This window comes from Hyperolius riggenbachi, chromosome 7 (assembly GCF_040937935.1).
Source record: "Hyperolius riggenbachi isolate aHypRig1 chromosome 7, aHypRig1.pri, whole genome shotgun sequence".
Taxonomy (NCBI): Eukaryota; Metazoa; Chordata; class Amphibia; order Anura; family Hyperoliidae; genus Hyperolius; species Hyperolius riggenbachi.
The window spans coordinates 98,003,175-98,022,514 of record NC_090652.1 but is presented as its reverse complement, the minus strand read 5'-3'; the positions used below and the strand labels follow the sequence as shown (position 1 = coordinate 98,022,514).

General features: G+C 43.6%; 1 protein-coding gene and 1 long non-coding RNA gene across 2 annotated transcripts in view; one reads left to right on the top strand and one right to left on the bottom strand.

Annotated features, from left to right (window-relative positions):
* Nucleotides 1–19,340, bottom strand: part of TEDC2 (tubulin epsilon and delta complex 2) — a 106,492-nt gene that overhangs the window by 30,953 nt on the left and 56,199 nt on the right. The window contains exons 7-8 of the mRNA XM_068244421.1: nucleotides 17,321–17,399; nucleotides 11,920–12,040 (exon numbers count right to left, since the gene is read on the bottom strand). Of these exons, the coding sequence (XP_068100522.1) occupies nucleotides 11,920–12,040; nucleotides 17,321–17,399 (200 nt within the window). The remainder of the gene's footprint in view (nucleotides 1–11,919; nucleotides 12,041–17,320; nucleotides 17,400–19,340) is intronic.
* The window catches only part of LOC137524492 (uncharacterized), a 58,459-nt gene that overhangs the window by 38,767 nt on the left and 352 nt on the right, over nucleotides 1–19,340 (top strand). Inside the window, exons 2-3 of the long non-coding RNA XR_011022705.1 lie at nucleotides 8,660–8,759; nucleotides 15,324–15,415. This is a non-coding gene — a long non-coding RNA (uncharacterized lncRNA). The remainder of the gene's footprint in view (nucleotides 1–8,659; nucleotides 8,760–15,323; nucleotides 15,416–19,340) is intronic.

The window sequence follows — 19,340 nt, the reverse complement described above, 5'->3', positions numbered from 1 at the left end:
TCCTGATGGTTTTTGTACCAGAAATATTTTGGAGTAGAAGCCTTGGCCTCTTTGTACTACTGGTACTACTGATACCACATGTCTTTCCAGCATGTCTGCAATGATCTCTTTCAACGCTTGCTGATGTTGTGGCAATATTAGTTTCTTGGTCACTACAAACTTTCTTGGGGGTCTCTTTTGGAATGCAATGTGATAACCCCTTTTTATCAGATCTAGAATAAATGGGCTTTTTGTTAAAGTTTTCCAATGTGGAAAAAAGTAGCCCAGCCTTCCTCCCACTTTTAAACTGTCATTGTTTGGTTTGTGCAGGGGTTTTAAAACTTGGCCCTGGTCGCTTTTGATCTTTATTGAAGGACCAGGTTCTTCTTTTATTCTGACTATCAGACCTGTCTGTTTGCCGGTTCTGGCGAAAAAACCTCTTCCCTGCTTTAAACTGTCTCTTTTTGGGGAATGATTTTTTCTTGCTGGCTGTTCTTTCCAGCACTTCATCCAATTCCGGTCCAAAGAGAGTGTCTCCTACTACTGGAATCGAGCACACTCTATTTTTGGAGGCCATACTCCCCTGCCAGGTTTTGATCCACAGATTCCTTCTGGCCACATTAGAAATGCCTGCTGCCTTTGATGTCAATCTTATAGACTCAGACGCGGCATCAATAATGTAGGCTATTGCCTTATGCATAACAGTCATTGAGTTAATTAGCTGATCTTTTGGTGTATCCTTATTAATATTTTCCTCCAACTGCTGCATCCATAAAGCAAGCATTCTTGCCACACATGTGGTTGCGGCTGAGGGTCTAAAATTTGCGCAAATGGCAGGCCATAACCTTTTTAAAGCATATTCGATCTTTTTATCTGATTGATCTTTAAGGTGTCCTAGGTCTTCAAAGGCTAATTCATCCTCTTTATTAACTTGTGAAAAGGCAGAATCCAATTTAGGACTTCTATCCCATATTTTACAGTCTTCCTCTGAAAACGGAAAACGTCTTTTAAACCCTCTTGACAAAAACAGTTTCTTGTCTGGATTTTTCCACTGACTCGCAATTAAATTCTTTGTGGATTTATGCACTGGAAAATACAACTCCTGCGGATTTTCCATCCCTTCATCTGAAATTATAACTGCTTTATTGGTTTTGCCTGTGGCCTTTTTATGTGTAACGACCTCCAATTCCTTAGGCTGATTAGTCTGATCAACTTGAGTCTCAGCTGATGTGTCAGATTTGGAAGGTGTTGCTGAGGCTTTCAACTCTTTCAATGTATCTTTTAAATCCTGTCTCAAAGCTTGTATATCTCTTTGAGAAGCGGATTCATGTTTCATCACTTTATAGGTACAATCCTTGCACAAGAGTTTTGTTGATGCAGGATTGACCTTTACATTGCACACAGGGCACCGCTTAGTGGTCTTTGCAGGGTCAGGTACATTTGTAGAAGTACCCTGAAATGACACAAAATAAAACTAGCTTGTCTCTTTTAAATAGACATCTGCCTCCAGCAATCTTAATTTTATATATCATAATCATTATCTAAAAATGAGACTATGTGTAACATACATTTCTAACATCTCATCACACATAATCTATGCATTTGTTTAAGGAAAAAAACACTTTGCATAATCATAGTCTTTGATTTAAAACATAATGACCGTATAATAGACACAGCCTGTGAACAACCACGTGTAGCAGAGAAAGACACTTATTACAGCCCAACCAATGCTGTATACACCACTTTCTGTACAAAGGCTCACTGCAGCCATCATTCCGTAATGCTGCACGCGGAATCATGCTCCCACAGGAGTCACCACCGCTGCCCAGGTCCCAGCAGAGCAATCTTACCTTTCCTGGCTCCTGCTCTATCTCCGACATCCTTCCGCACTGCGAGATGCCGAGACACTGAGCGCTGGGACTCTGGGCAGCCGCACCTCTTCACCCGGCAAACTGGAAGTGACGTCACGCAACCCGGAAGTACTCCCCGAGGTTGCGGCCGGAAGATTTCCGCATTACGCCTCCGCATTGCATCTACCGGACGCCATCCTCCATGCCGCCGCCTCCGCGTGGTGGGTCCTCGGTGCAGCTCTCCCTGAAGCGGTGCCTTAGTTTAGGCCACATGCAGGCCGACCAACAGGGTGAAGGAACGCTGGAAGCCATTACCAGCCGGCCATCCCACAGGTACCTTCCAGCCATAGTGGATCCTCTGTGTGTAGCAGGATCCCCATTTGTGCCAACACCTTCCCTAGCCACCCAGGCTCTCCGGGACAGCGAGCACATAGAGAGACCTGGTTCCTGGACCAGGAAATATCCAATACTGCCTGACCCTTGGTCCATGTTCAATTTATAGAGAGGCTTTCGGATATTTCCTGTTCCTGGGAGGAGCCAAGTCTCAATGTGTACCTGTCCTGGAGTGTTATGGAAAAAACACTTTCCTGTCAGTAAATGGCTTCTGAGAGGAGGAAAGAGATAAAAAGGATCAATAATTCAAAAGGTGTCCTTGAGCAGAGACAATGAAACAGTAAGGGTCCGTTCATACTTATAATCGCAAAACTTGCGGGAGTGATTTTCCCGCGATTAACGCAGAAAAATCACTGGACACTGCGACGGTTTTGGAGCGATCGTGATTAGCATGCAAAGCTCGATCGCTAATCGCAGAACACTCGTCGCCGGCAAACCGCTGCATGCAGCGCGGTTGCGGTTATCGCTAACCGCAACTGCGGCAGTGAGAACACTGCCATTCGCTACATTGTGTAACGGTTTTTCGATTCCCGCTCAGGTGAGAAAGGGGCCCTAAAAACTAGGTTTAAATATAAAATAAAACTGAGATATCTAAAAGAAAAGAAAAAAATAAGGTTAATTTTCAGGAGAAGGAAGATAGATACAATTGTTTTTCTCCTCAGTTTATTTTCACCTCAGATGTCCTTTAAGGAGAGATCAATTGTGAGTTAATAAGTAAGGTGAGATAATTTAACAGAAAAGCTTTGTGAATCAGGCCCCTTGTATGCTAAACTAATACGCTTCTGTGCTGAACCCTCAATCTTGGCATTTGCAGCCATCCTATAAAGATGAGCAGCTCTCTGCATTGAGAGGTGAGATTCTATTCTATATATATATATCTTATCTTTTTTTTTTTCCACACCTTCTTGAAGGTAAAAATTTTTAGAGTAACCTGCACTCCTACAATTAACTTAATGATATATGGCTGCAAAATTCTTAAAGCGGACCAGAACTCAGAACGTCTCCTCTGCTCTAAAAGATAAGCAACAGCATAATAACCTTTAAAGAAAAACATTTCGTTGTTACAGCTGATACAAATCCTGCAATAAATCTGCAGTGTTTCTACTTCCTGATTTCCTGATTCACGGCAGCAGACATACTGTTAACAGTCTGTGCTTTCAAATGAGCTCATCTGCCATCTCTGCTGTGGCAATCAGGTGACACAGGGGAGAGATCAAATTACAATTTGTGATTAGACACAGATGAGGGGGATTAGACAGGCTAAACTCTCTAAGTACATACAGGGTGCATTTCTCTATGTTTCCCTTCTGTTTTGTGCAAGAGTTCAGGTACACTTTAAGTTGGATGACTCCGCATACATGAAAAAAAGGGCGCAGGGGATTGCCGCTAGAAGAATAGCACTAAAATTAGCGATATTCTGCTGGATTCTGATAATAAAATATCGGTAATCTTTACCAATATTTTATTATGGCTAAACTTAACCCTACTCTCACACAGATGCCTAACCACATCTGGTAGTGCCTAACTTTCAAGACTCCCCCAGGGGGGTGCCTAACCCTAAGACTCCCCCAGGGTAAGTGCCTAACCCTAGGACTCCCCCTGGGGTTGCCTAACCCCAAGACCTCCTCCCTGGTGGTGCCCAAACCTTACCTTCCTCACGCCACAAAGATGCTATTTGCGGCAAAAAAGGTATTTCATCGCTCGGAGGCGCCCGATAGAGTCGCGGGCGCTGAGGCATGCGGATATGCAAACTGTGACATTGTGCTCCTCACCTTCTTTGCAATGCTACAATTTGCATATCTGCATGCCTCAGCGCCGAAATGTACCTTCTTTGCCACTAATCGGGCGCCTCTGGGTCTCAGTAGAATCTGCAAAGGTTTATGGAGTATGTGCATGTGAGATAGTTCCAACGTTTTGAGACTTAACATCTCTTTATCAAGGTATTCCATACAATAATTTTCCTCAGATGTGCATGGCAATATACTATGAAGTGTAGGAGTGCTCACCATCAACAATGAGCATAGTGATGGCAGTAGAAGTGAAATGCACACTCAAACTTTTGAATGCAGATTGTACTGTTTGAAAGGGGCCCTGTTGTAGGTAGAGATGTCGTGAACCGCCGATTTTCGGTTCGCGAACCGGGTTCGCGAACTTCTGCGGAAGGTTCGGTTCGCGGAAAAGTTCGCGAACCGCAATAGACTTCAATGGGGAGGCGAACTTTGAAAAACAGAAAAAATTATGCTGGCCACAAAAGTGATGGAAAAGATGTTTCAAGGGGTCTAACACCTGGAGGGGGGCATGGCGGAGTGGGATACATGCCAAAAGTCCCGGGGAAAAATCTGGATGTGACGCAAAGCAGCGTTTTAAGGGCAGAAATCACATTGAATGCTAAATTGCAGGCCTAACGTGCTTTCAAACATCTTGCATGTGTATACATCAAACAGGGAGTGTAATTAGAGTACTGCTTCACACTGACACACCAAACTCACTGTGTAACGCACCACAAATAGCTGTTTGTTGTGTGTTGTGACGGCCGTGCTGGACTACTGCGCAACATGGCGAGATTGCTTTTCCTCACTCAGTGATGTCAGGTAATGTATGACTTCCTTCTCAACTTTCCATGGCACTGTTAAAAAGCTTACGTTTTTTTTTTTAATTACATTTTCTACTTGTTGTGTACTTGTTCAGTACCGCTACAATGAGAATCCTGTGGAGGCGGGCAAGTCTGCCATTGTGACCCCGGATAATGGCCGGGGAATGAGGGGTTTGAATCCGGTGTGGAGCCTGAGCAACGGCTACCACTACACATCCAAGGAGGGCAGCGGGCAGGCATGCACGCCCGCCCGCCCCGAGGTAGTGACCAAAAATAACAATACAGGAGGAGGACTTTCGAGGCCCTGCTGTGTATTTGAAATGAATGTACTTTAAATCCTTTAACGAGAACCAGTTATGGCGGGCAAAGATGACACCACATTCCTTTCACGAGAATCACATGGAGGCGGACAAGTCTGCCATTTGTGACCCCGGGTAATGGCCGGGGAATGAGGGATGGAATCCGGTGTGGAGCCTGAGAAACGGCTACCACTACACATCCAAGGAGGGCAGCAGGCAGGCATGCACGCCCGCCCCGAGGTAGTGACCAAAAATAACAATACAGGAGGCGGACTTTCGAGGCCCTGCTGTGTATTTGAAATGAATTAACTTTAAATCCTTTAACGGGAATCCGTTATGGAGGGCAAGTCTGCCATTGTCACCGCGGGGAATGAAGGTTGGATTCCGGCCCGAAGTGGGAGCCTGCTGAGACCCATGCTGTAGCTGCCCTGACCGTGCTTTGCAGACCAGGCATCTGTGGTCAGATGGACCCTTGAGCCAGCGGAAGACAAACCAAGTCGAAAGCATTTGCCAAGAATGTTTTACGGAGGGAAGTTTTTTTGCCCTTTTTTTCAATTTTTTGAAAATGATAGATGGTTGTATTTTTAAATTGTTTGAAAGTTTAGATGGTTGTATTTTTAAATTGTTTGAAAATTTAGACGGTTGTATTTTTAAATTGTTTGAAAGTTTAGATGGTTGTATTTTTAAATTGTTTGAAAATTTAGACGGTTGTATTTTTAAATTGTTTGAAAGTTTAGATGGTTGTATTTTTAAATTGTTTAAAAGTGTATCCATTCTTCCTCCCCCCAGCCACGAACAATACCATGGGAACGTGGAGCAGCAGAAGCCCCCTGTGACGGCTGCTGCGGTTGTTCTCCGCGGCTTGTCTTTTGAGGGGTGCTGCTTTTCCTCAGGTGTTCTTGCCATAGCTGTTTGTGCCGTCTCTCCAGGTGCCTTCGTAAAGCACTTGTCCCTACGTGACAGTTAGCCTTTCCACGGCTCAATTTTTGCTGGCAGAGACAACAGATGGCTTTGCTCCGATCTGAGACACACACGTTAAAAAATTTCCAAACCGCTGAGCCCCCCTGGGCTGATGGCGCTACGGTGACATCAGCAGCTGACGTTGAAGGGCATGTTGGCTGTCTGGCCATAGCGGGCGATACATGGCGCCGGACACTGCCCCCAGCTGTTTCTGAGGACGAGCTCCCTCTGCTTCTATCATGGAGTCGTCTCCTCCTACTCCTCTCTGACTCCTCCTCTGAACCGTCCCCCTGGTCATCTCCTCTACCGGGAACATATGTGGTATCCGTATAATCGTCATCATAATCCTCCTGGCCAGCTGCGCTTTCCTCAGACACCTCCTCAAGTGCACCAACTTCAGGTGGTCTACCATCATCCCAATCCACACACGTTACGTCCATCCTATCGCCACCTAACTCAGACATATGAGGTGGTGTACCTGCGCCTTCTTGTTGTTGTTGCAGTAGTGGCTGGGAATCAGTGATTTCACCACCACCACCAAATAACTCCTGCGAAGTGTCAAATGCAGCAGATGTGGTGCTTGTTGTAGCGCTGGTGGCTGCGGGAGATGAGGTGTTCTGTGTTAAATACTCAAGCACCTCCTCACGATTTTGGGAAGTGATTGCACGTGCCTTCTTCTGAGCACTGTATTTTGGGGCAGGTCCGCACGAAATCACAGCAACACCACCTCGCACAGCCACAGACCTGCCGGTGCCTGGTGGCCTTCCTCTGGGTCTGCCTCTACCTCTTCCTCTACCTGGTTTGTCCATTTTGTCCATCTCGGGGGTATGCTAGCTATATGCAGTGAGGTGGGTTCTCACTCAACACAACAGGTAGTTAGATGCAGTGAGCTGGGTTCACTGAACACAACAGGTAGTTAGATGCAGTGAGCTGGGTTCACTGAACAGTAAAGGCACTTAAGATGCAGTGAGGTGGGTTCTCACTCAACACAACAGGTAGTTAGATGCAGTGAGGTGGCCAGGTGGGTTCTCACTCAACACAACAGCTGTCCCTTTCCTCTCTCTAGCAGGCACACGAGTGAGGCTAATGGCCGCCGGACCCTTCCTTATATAAGGGGGGGGGGGGGTGGGGCTCCAGGGCTTAGTGTAGCCTGAATGGCTACAATGTGCCTGCTGACTGTGATGCAGAGGGTCAAAGTTGACCTTCATAGTGCATTATGGGGGGAATCGAACTTCCGGAAAAGTTCGCTTGGCGCAGGTGAATGCGAACCCCCAATGTTCGCCTGGAACCGTTCGCCGGCGAACCGTTCGCTACATCTCTAGTTGTAGGTAGATTGCTTAGTCCTGACATGAAAGGTTAACCCTCCTATGATGGTCCAAGCAATAACTCAGTAACTGCTCAGTCTCCTCAGTGTAGAATTCTCTGCACTCCTCAGTACAAGAGATTGCACACACCAAACTGATTTTCTTGTGTTTAAGTCTTGAATCCTCAGAATACACAAATTTCTGTCTCAGTGTGTCGCTGAATGTGAAGAAAACAAGGACATTGTGTTTGTAAAAGATTCATTGAGTTTCTATGACACTCCAGCTGCGTACAGGTTGTCTATATTTTCTGTGCTGGGTTTTCGGCTTCTCTCTTTTGTTCTGCGGTCTGTTTTTCTTTCACCCTTGCTTCACCCAGGCCCTTAATTCATTCACTTTTTTTCCTAAATGTTCTCTTAGGAGATAATTTTTCGTCTTCTCTTTAAAATGTACTTTTTATCTCTATGCAATGTGGTCAATGAAATTCTCCATCCTCTAATTTGAAAATGGCCATTACCCCATTAACAGCCTCCTGGTCAGCATACTTTTAAACTGTAATATGGCCCACTTAAAGGACCACTATTGCAAAAAAAAAGTAGGCAGTTAAAATCAGAACCAACAGGTTTTGGGCCAGTCCATCTCCTCATGGGGAATTCTTAGGGTTTTCTTTGTTTTCAACAGCATTTTCTGAACAGCAGTTTAACTGCCAAAATAGTAAGATACCAGCCGGCCTCCCTACTCACTTGCACACTATTTTGCCAATTAGACTTTGCAACTGCTGTTCAGGAAATGCTGTTGAAAACAAAGAAAACCCAGAGAATCCCCCATTAGGAGGCTGGCCCAAACCTGTCAGTTCTGTCAGATTTTAACTGCCTACTTTTTTTTTTTGCGATAGTGGTCATTTAAGCCATAGGGAATCATGGACATTACTTTGCTCATCAGTTGTCCTTTCCGTTATAATCTTGTCAGAACTGGAAAGAATCATTGTAAGAAGGAGAAACGGATGTCAAGGTAAGTAAGTATGTAATATTCATTTGCAGGTACATCATGTGTTTATTTTAAATAATTTTGCTTGGTTCAGTTTTCCTTTAAGAGTTCAAATGAACCTTCCAGAAAAAAAGAAAAACACAGGCACCAGTGTAGTATATACATGTATGCATTATTTATTTGTATGATTTTAGTATGTGTGTGTATACACGGTATATGTATTATTTTCATATAGTAAATGTTATGGCACAGTTTATATGGAGTTATGAGCTATTTTATGTGTTTGCATTTCCGCAGGCACTGGATTGACCTGATGGAGTGAGATTTACTCTCGTCATACACGCAGTCTGATCGTGCTCAAATTGTTTTTGCCACATCGTTCGTCTACATTATCGAGGTAAGCCAAGACTTGCTCCTTTTAAATGGTTTTTAATCATCTTCTATATTTTTGCATGCCTCTTTTTCCTCTTTTCAATTTATGAAACAGAAAATACAGCGTTAAAAGCAGCGGCTGCAGACTTTCCTCCTGTCCAGGTAAATCTACCGTATTTTATATAGCATGACCTGGATATATGAAACTGTCACCGTAGTTATAGAATGCCTGAACTGGGTCAGTGTTCAATTGATGAAAGAATATTGCTCATAAGAGAAATAGGCCACCATTCCTCCGCAGCCAGGGGTGGAAGGGTTAAGCACAGGGTTCAGTCTTTGCCTCTGATGGAACCTGATTAAAGCACGGAAGGCTGCAATTTAGGTGGCACAAGCAGCATGAGTCACACCATTTCTCTAATGCCACGGCAAAAAAACAAAGCTGCTACACGCTCCAGAATAAAAAGGCGGGTTTCTAAAAATCAGGCGAGCAAGCGGTCACACTGACACACGCTGAGAGCTTTGAAATAGACAGCCAAGTAAAAAAAAAAAGGAATATAATGGCTTTAATGCACTGATACAGGCAGAGCCCATTTGCTTCTCTGCAAAGTCATTCTGAAGATCCTGTAGCAAGGTAATGTTTAAAGGCAAACTGTGGCTTCATTATAAATCAATATAAAGAATAGAATTGTCGTGTAAGTCACTTTGTTCCTAAGACTCTGAAGCCGAGTTTCAGGATCATAGATAAAAAGATTTTGTTGTACATCAGCTCCGTTTCAGACTCTGCATTTTAAAGTAAAGAGGAAAAAAAAAAAACTATTTTTGTGACTTCGATCGCACTCTTAAAGTGAGCCTGGTTTAATGCAGCACCCGTGTGCAAAGGAGTCTTTCCAACAGGCCTAGGAAGGTGATGTCACCGCACACTGCTCAGCAGTAGGTGTGTGGGGAATTTAGCTGAAAGTAGCGCTAAACAAATCAATTGAGCATATTGCATTCATAGTAGTAACGATTTTTATAGTGTTACAATTCTACATCATTTTGTAACAATAGTTTGTAGTACTGCAAATTTTTTTTGAGACTTCGGCTTGGTACACACGGTGGATCAAACTAGGGGCTTGATTCACTAAAGCGGTGCTAACAGTTAGCACGCTGGTGAAAAGCCCCTTATCACGCCTAAACTCAGTTTAGGCGTGATAAGTTTAGGCGTGATAACTATAGCACCAACTGGGTTAGCACCGCAGTGCACAGCTGATCAAAAGTTTTGCGCTAGCAAAGTCTGGTGCGCGCGAAACACTGCATAGAGTTTAATGGCGCTGCTTTGCGCGCAGGACTTTGCTCAAAATATCTAAACTTATCACGCCTAAACTTATCACGCCTATACTGAGTTTAGGCGTGATAAGGGGCTTTTCACCAGCGTGGTGCAATGGTTATCACGCCTAAAGTCTTTTAGGCGTGATAACTGGGTTATCACTGCTTTGTGAATCGAGCCCTAGGTCTAGCTGGCTGATAAAGACAGCCTCAAATAAGAATGTAGCATGCATATAGGAGCAAATTTGTGTGGGTACTGCACACAAATGGATGTATAATAGAATTGTATGTAAGGGGGAATACATTCACCAGTATCAAACCCTCTTAATCCATTAGCAGCTTCAAAGGAATTATCTCATTTGAGACAAGTGCTCTGCTTTTGACCGCAGCCCACAGAACTTGTCCTGTTGTAAATTCTTGGAATACTTTGATGTCTCTACTAGCAGAAAATATAGAAACTGAAAGCAGAAGTCCTCTGTTATTGTCTCACACTGCCCCCTAGTGACAAGTGACCATAAATACACATTACAGCAGCACTAATTAGTAACAATAAAATTTAACAAATAATAAATAAATACATATGCTAAAATAAATTGGCCTGGAGCACTTGCAAGCCTTTAAATAAATTGGCTGGTAAAAGGTTGACAGGTTAAAAGGTTAACAGACAGTTTTATTTACCTGCTCCACCTTCTTGTTTTGTTGGATTTTACACACACAAAAAAAAGAAAGAAGGTGGAAACTTTTTCAAACTTTATTCTTAACTTTTTGCACTACAGGGAAGAAAAAAGGCTAGCAGGAAAATTATAATTTTTATTTACAGGGAACCCAAGGTGAGAGGGATGTGGAGGCTGCCATATTTATTTCCTTGTAAACAATGCCAGTTGCCTGGCAGCCTGTTGATCTTCTGGCATAAGTCGTGTCTGAGTCAGTTGAGTGAGAGTGCCTGATCTGCTTCATGCTTGTTCAGGGTCTATGGGTAAAAGTATTCTTATAGGTACATAGCATACAACTTTCTGTTAGATTTACCTGCCAGATAGATTTTTTTTCCAACATGCTGGAAACCATCTATCTGGCAGGTAAATCTAACAGAAAATGGTATGGTGTGTACCTAGCATAAGAAACCCAGGATTGGGAGGACTGTCAGGCAACTGGTATTTTCAAAAAATAAATTAATAAGGCAGCCTCCATATCCCTCTCACCTCGGGTTCCCTTTGATCATAGACGGAGGTCATAATAGTCATCTTTTTATCACCTCTGTACCATTATCAATCAACAAATGAATAAGTGCTAAAATAAAAAAAAAATGAAGTCTGGTAAATGAGAGCTAAGCCGCCTACCCATACTAAATTTTCATTGCCCAAAACAATCCCATCCAGTGACAGAGACACCCACTAACTAATGGCAGCCTTCAGTCTGATGGATATAACAGTAAACAGGCCATTCAGTTAGACTGCCGGCATTTCATCGCAAGCAATGCAGGAGACAAAAGGTTTGAGGGAGGGAAAACGGATGTTGCCCCATTATCCTTACAACATTGTATGAAGCAAGACCCATGGAATGTTGCTGTAGGTTGCTTTTGCGCTTCTCTGTAGAGTCAGATTAATTTGCATACAGCAGGCCAACATTATACAATCCCCTTTTGGGCAGAACACAGGAAGATGGATTGTGTTGCTCAAGCATTGGCTACACGGCATGCTAAGCAATGTGTACTCCTGAGATTAGATTAAAACTGACAGATTGCCTTTTAAGTGTAAATGATCTAGACAACTTTGTAATACTTATAGATCTTCTACTGTCAATGAAACACTTGCAGGTTCCAGATAGTGTTGTCGAAACGGTCGAAACTGCTGTTGAGCTAATTTGCACGCCTGCGCTCTCACCTGATCCTTGCCATTTATCTGCCGTGTCTATCTTCTCCTCCAAGCGTCTGACAGCTCTCTGCAGATGTGCAGTCTCGTGTTCCACCTCAGATAAGCTTAGCTTTGGGCTTTCTGCTATAAACTGAGGCATAATTAAGGAGGAAAACTGTTAAAATAGGGCCTTAAAGGACTTACGAGCCGAGTCATAGAAAAAAAGTTAATTACCTTAGGTGAATATCAGACCTCAGGGCAGACGATCACTGGCCCCCTTGCTGTTTACAGATGCCCCATTAGCATAATCCACTTATCATTAGTGGCCCCGACCCGGCCCAGGGTCGCCTTAGCTCACACTGCTAAGAATCGCCGCTTTAAAATTCCTCTGCCAGTGCCTGCGCAGTTCGCATACCCAGTACTGCGGCTGCGCAGGCTTTCAGCCCTGGGAGCGGCACATCGTAGCTCCGTATACACTGTACTAGGTCATGTGGGCGTCATCACATGACCGCCCACATGACTGACTGCCCTTCACTAGCCGCGCCCCCTCAGTCAGCACAGAATATCAGCGCTGAGCGAGGGAGGACGTTACCTAGCTTAAGGATTTCTTTACTGCAGATTTGCATAAAATAACTTACTCTGCTGCAGAGTAAGTTATTTTATGCAAATCTGCAGTAAACAAATCCTGTAGCTAGGTAACGTCCTCCCTCGCTCAGCGCTGATATTCTGTGCTGACTGAGGGGGCGCGGCTAGTGAAGGGCAGTCAGTCATGTGGGCAGTCATGTGATGACGCCCACATGACCTAGTACAGTGTATACGGAGCTACGATGTGCCGCTCCCAGGGCTGAAAGCCTGCGCAGCCGCAGTACTGGGTATGCGAACTGCGCAGGCACTGGCAGAGGAATTTTAAAGCGGCGATTCTTAGCAGTGTGAGCTAAGGCGACCCTGGGCCGGGTCGGGGCCACTAATGATAAGTGGATTATGCTAATGGGGCATCTGTAAACAGCAAGGGGGCCAGTGATCGTCTGCCCTGAGGTCTGATATTCACCTAAGGTAATTAACTTTTTTTCTATGACTCGGCTCGTAAGTCCTTTAAAGAAAACTTGTACTGAGAAAAAAGTAGAGGCTTCCTCAGCTGGTTCGAAGGCTTCTGTATTTCTCTGTGCACAACTGCTGACCTCCCAGTTACTGCAATGAAGTAATTGTTGTTAGATGTCTTTCTAGGCAGAAGAACCCACATGGAGAAAGAGATCTGCATTCCTGTTAGCAACCCTGCTCAGTCTGTCAGATACTGCAAAGTAACAAATCTGAGCATTTTGGACACAAAATATATTCAAATTTTGATTCTGCTACTGTCACGTGAATGACTATAGGGGTGGCAGAGCAGAAAGAAATTGCTATAGTTGTCTGCCTACTAACATAAAGGAAGAATGCAAACACAAAAAAGGTGGGACTCAGTCCTGACTACAGGTCATAAAAACCTAAAGCCTTCACCAAGTGAATATTGGGAACTTTGGTATTATGGCAATACTTTTTTGAGAATAACCATATTTTTAAAGCCCATTTCTAGTCACAAATCTGCAGTACTTCTACTTTGTGACAGCTTAATAAGCAGACTGCTCAAATGTTACTTTTTTTCTTGTTAAACAGGGGCTGAACAACTAAAGGTGCCCACTAGATATTGAGACCCAATCGACCTTCCGATTCCATAATCGATTCAGAAGAGAATTGGTGCTGAAATTTGCCTACCCAATTGTTGAAGTGGTCGATCAGACATGCTGGAAAATCTCGGTCGCAAGTGCTGGATTGCCAGTACCAGTGTTCGATATTGCGACGATATTGTACTTGATGGACCCTAGGCTGGTGTCCCCTTAATTGTAAAAGTGTCCTCTCTCCCATGTGCAGTGTAAAGTCTTCCCTGTCCACCTCCACAACTCCTGGCCTCCTCTGGTGTCTGCAGTCACCGCAAGTGCCCTGTACCTCGAAGCAAGAGGCGCATGTGTGAAGTCAATACTCACACCACCCAATTCCGGAGGAGGCCATGAGTTGCACAGGGGAACAGGTGAAACTCGTGCTGAAATATTTTGGAAATCGGTCTGCGTTGTATGGGCAAGCAACAGATTGCTCTCTGATTCTATCAGAGACGGATTTGTCTCATGGTTGATCTGCACATACATTGGGCCTGATTCACAAAGCGGTGCAAACTTTTTTTTGCTGACTTTTGCGCGCGCAATTTGCCGCGATTCGCGCGACCGCGGACTTGCGCGCGCGCAATTTGCCGCGATTCGTGGCAAAATGCGCGCGCAAAAGTCCGCGATCGCGCGAATCGCGGCAAATTGCGCGCGCAAAAGTCTGCGAAAAAAAGTTTGCACCGCTTTGTGAATCAGGCCCATTGAGTGATGTATGGCTACCTTAAGAATGTAGTTCTGAAGTAGCAGAAGAGAAGGAACATTACAACAGGCCTTGTTTAAGGGTCTGATGCTTTTTGGCTGAACATAATCATGCCGAGGAGATGAAAGGGGCGGGATAATGATGGCTCTCTAAGGAGACTGCAACAGGAAATGGCTTCTGAAGTGGTTACCTCAACAGGTACCGATGACTGATTTGAAATAAGCTAATCAAGCAGCTTCTACACACACAGAGGAGCTCTAAAACTGAGTGCCTATACAGCCCTGCACAACATTTGTGTCTGAAGTTGGGCTTTAAGAAACTTGATTTGTCTTCTTTAGGATAGCTTGCTAGAACTCCTCAATCAGCAATGCCACTTCTGGAAGGCTAAGATAGAAGTACATGGCTATTTTCCAGGCTCGCTGTATAATCAGCTGTGGCAAGGCAGCTAATGAAAGCATCGCACGCAGCCAGATCAAATATGCAGGCCACGTATCAAGGATATCCCTCCTTCAGCAAGCATCTTGCATTATTGATAAAACGGCATTCATTTAACTTCAACCGTCCGTAAGCGGCTCCTTGTTATTCTCTCCTCAGGGCCAATTTCCTTTTGTGTATTAATAATTGTTTTATTTCCCATCTGACTCTAACCAGTTTAATATTCTAATGAAGTCCCCGTAATCATTTTCAGGAAACAAACATCAATAGGAATTGACATGCACAGCCACAGGCAGGCAAGGTACAGATGTTAACCTGCAGTCAGGCTCTGCAAGAAAGACAGGCAAATATTAACGTAAATTAGTACCCAAAGATGCAGGAACAGCGTTGGCTAATAGTCTCTGTCATATGCCTGCACTCTGCACTTCATCTGTCATTAGAAAAAGATGGAGGCCTCCCTTTGAAAATGTTATTTGCCTGGTTGTCCCGCTGCTGTCTCTGTGTACGCTGGCATTCAGCGCCAGCACCTGATAAACACAGTACTGAAAATAGAGTACAGTATTTGTAATCCTATTTCATATTTGCTACTGTATTTTCATCATTAATAGATACCAGATGCGAATCAACCTAAAGAAACAAGGGGAGCAGGCATATATACGGTCACCTGCAGGAAAAAGGCATTCCGCTACACCAAGGCTGGGTATAAAACTTTTCTTCAACTTTATTAGCACATCAGTAGCCCATAGCCCATATATACGGTCACCTGTCCGGATGCCTACTGCTCCCCAGTTCTGCTCTCTGCCCCCGCATTCCACCTAAATGCCCCTCCGGCAGCCTCTTCCAGGTCGTTGGGCACTACTGCGCATGCACTGGCGGAGCTGCATGCATCCTACACCGCGCACCTGTGGCCGGGAGCGATCTGCGCATGACGTTTTTGACCATCCTCCCTATAGCTCACCTAAACCTCATGTCAAAGCCCCTTTTCAATTTCCCAACCTTAACTCCACCACCCTAAGCATCAACCCATTCTTCATGCCCAACAGTAATCTCCCTATTAACCTTTCCTGATGCTTTACCTTGAAGTTGCTTCATAAAACATGCCCCATTAAGGCTGCATCCTCTTGCATAGTGCTCACTTAAAGGACACCTGAAGTTATAGGGATATGGAGGATGCCATATTATTTCTTTTTAGACAATACCAGTTGCATAGCAACCTGCTGAGCTTTCATGCTTTAGTAATGTCTAAATCAACCGCCTGAAACAAGCATTCAGCAAATGCAGTCACACATCTGATCTGCATGCTTGTTCAGGGTCTATGGCTATGGCATTAGAGGCAGAGGATCAGCACAACTGCCAGGCAATGTTCATTGTTTTAAAGTAATTAAATATGGCAGCCTCCATATCCCTTTCACTTCAGGTTCCCTTTAACTGCTGGATCCTTGTGATGCTCAGGGACTGTTCGGGCAACAATTGCTTAGTGCTTACAGGTTGGCTTCATACAGTCCAAGGTTTGATGGTAAACATTATCGCAGCTTGATTAATGACTGCAGTAAAACCTTATCTCAAGCTCTCTCACTTTTTCTTGGCTGTTAAAGTCCTTCAGAAAACAGCTCAGAAAAGCTCTTTTGCACATATAACAACTGGAGGTTTTTTTTAACTCTTCCCCTACTGGAAAGCAATGACTGTTTTCTTTGCTACTAATGTCCTGTTTATTATCTGTACTACACATACAAATCATATCTCATAAGTTTATTTTTACTTCAGGTTTGAATTAGAAATACATAAAATATTCTGCTATCCTATCCTATAAATCTAATCATTTCTGCAGCAAAGATGGGAACTTCAGAACTGTATTTTAATAACAGTATTGATGCCTTGCAAAGAAACAGATTAAAATGCATCAAGGTGGGAATTTTCAGACCTGTCTCATTATTATCAGTATTGATAAGTTGCAAAGGAAGGGATTGAAATGGAAGGATAATTTTAATAACGTTTATATTACAAAAGAGATTTGTGCAGCATTGATCCATATTTATGGCAATTTTATGAGAAAAGTGGAATTTCCCTTTAGCTATGAGCAGGCATCAGATGAGCTGCATAGAATGCAATCATTTAGTGTGGTATTGCTAAACTCTCAGATGTCTGCATATGAGTGAACACTGCTAGTTTAGCCCAGGAGGGAAATAATTGGTCAGCCTGGAGTTCCTTAAATAATCAGTATGGTAATCCCCTCTCCATCTAGGAACGAAGCGATTACCACTCAGTCTGATTGATTGTGGTTGGATAAGTCGACAATCCTACGTGTTTACCAGGCTCTCCTGTCCTCTGCAAGTGGGTTTAGCAATTCCCTGGGTTGAATTCTCACACAGATGCTACTGTATTTCTCACAGCGAGAGGTCCTCTGCCTCTTACCCCTATACTTGTCTCTGGGAATCAGACAACCATCTCATGTCTGTCCCAGGCTTTCATCTCTATTTAGCTCTACAGTGTGTCAGTGCGGTTGCAGAAATGTGACATGTATAGGCCAAATCAGACTACAATGGGCACATTATTCTCAGAGGATTATTGAATAGGGCTTTTACGTCATACAGCAGGAAGAGGATACAGTTGTTTGCAGCTGCTGTAGGAATGAGGGTCTGGAAGCAGGAAGACGGGCTTGAAGCTCATAGTACTTCTCCCATAGCCTGCAAAACACAGGAAGACAGTATAGTTATCAAGGCACAGAATTACTTCACACCATTTCCTCATTGCTCTCCCCTTGTGATCCTAAATAGGAGGGAACAGCAAAGCATTTAATGCATCCCCCATATGGAGAGCACAAGGCATAACTCTGTTTCCTGACATAAGTGACATCAGACAGTGAAATAATTAACTGCATTCTTTACCTAGTTTTGTTCAGTTATGTAACGTTCTATGGTCATGGCGGCGTTCTATCTGCAGCCATCTACAGATCGCTATAGGATATTTGCAGACAGAATGATTCCAAGCATTTTATGAGAGGATATGTAACAATGTTTCGGGCTATACAGCCAGTCAAGTTCCAGGTAGTCACCAATGACTTAGTATTATACCATACTCTATTTATATCTCTCGGGAACTTGTCAGCTGAAAGCTTCCCACTCCAGTCTGCTTCTCACCCTCCTAAGTGTACTGGTCTGGCCTTCCAAAATGTTTCATTTTACATTTAGGCTAGGTTCACAGTGTGAGGGGAGCTGCGCTGCGATCCCTGTGGCAGGAGGAACACAATGGAATGGGAAAGTGGCACAGCACGTTATCTGTGCATTGTGCTGCACTGTGAATGTAGCTTAAATGGTCCATTGCAGTGCGTCAAGCTGTGTTACAAAGGGGCCATTATGCCACACCTCAATGCACCAGTGGGAACATATGCTTAAAGACACACTGTAAATGTAAAAACATCCACGGGGGGTACCTACCTTGGGAGGGGGAAGGCTTTCTCGTTAGCACTGGGCAAACCACAGTCGGGCTGTGATGTGCCGCTCTCTGAATAAAGGAGTTATATATGAAAGATGTAGTACTATATTCTACATGTGCACTCCCTGCAAAGCTGTTATGAATCCACAGAGAATATGGTGCACACAGAGGTGTTTGTCTATCACCCATAAACCTGGTTCAGATTGTGTGTGAATAATTTGTGATAGAGGAAGAATTCCCTCCTTTACCTGCAGAATACCTGCACATAAATCTTATATGTACCCACAGTAAGATTGCCTAGGGCTTGATAAATGTTATTTGTTCACGACTGCACCCTCTGCATGTACTCCTACCAAGGGCTAGTATTTAAAATATAGAAAAAACAGAGGTTTTTCTCTTCAAGGTGGTGAAACTACAGGCTAGAATTCAGCTGATATGGGGCTCCAGTTAATCTTATTATAAAGAAGAAATGCTTGCACATTCACATTGGCAATTACAAACCAGGATGGACAACAGTGTTGGCTTCCTAGCCAGGAGCTTTGCTCTGGTCTAAAAAAATCAAGATTCCATATAGCTTTAAAATTCCTAAGCTTTGGCAGCGATTAAATGCCTTTTATGTTACATACTTTCTTTTTTTTTCAATTAAAGGGGCACTATGGCAAAAAATTGTAAAATTTAAAATATGTGCAAACATAAACAAATAAGAAGTATGTTTTTTTTCCAGAGTAAAATGAGCCATAAATTACTTTTCTCCTATGCTGCGGTTACTTACAGTAGGTAGTAGAAATCTGACACAAGCAACAGGTTTTGGACTAGTCCATCTCTTCATGGGGTGGGGGATTCACAGGGAATTATTTACTTTCAAAAGTACTTAGTGAATAGCAATTGCTCTGTCCAACTGCCAAAAAACTGTGTAGCGAGTAGGGAAGCTGGCCAGCATCATTGTTTAAATCCTTTTTAGGGAATCTTTAGAAACACTAAAAGCCTTGCTGAGACTCCCCCATGAAGAGACTAGCCCAAAACTTGTCACTTCTGTCAGATTTCTACTACCTACTGTAAGTGACAGCAACATAGGAGAAAAGTAATTTTAGGCTCATTTTACTCTGGAAAAAAACGTACTTCTTATTTGTCTATGTTTGCACATATTTTAAATTTTACAATTTTACCCATAGTGCCTCTTTAACTTTTTTATT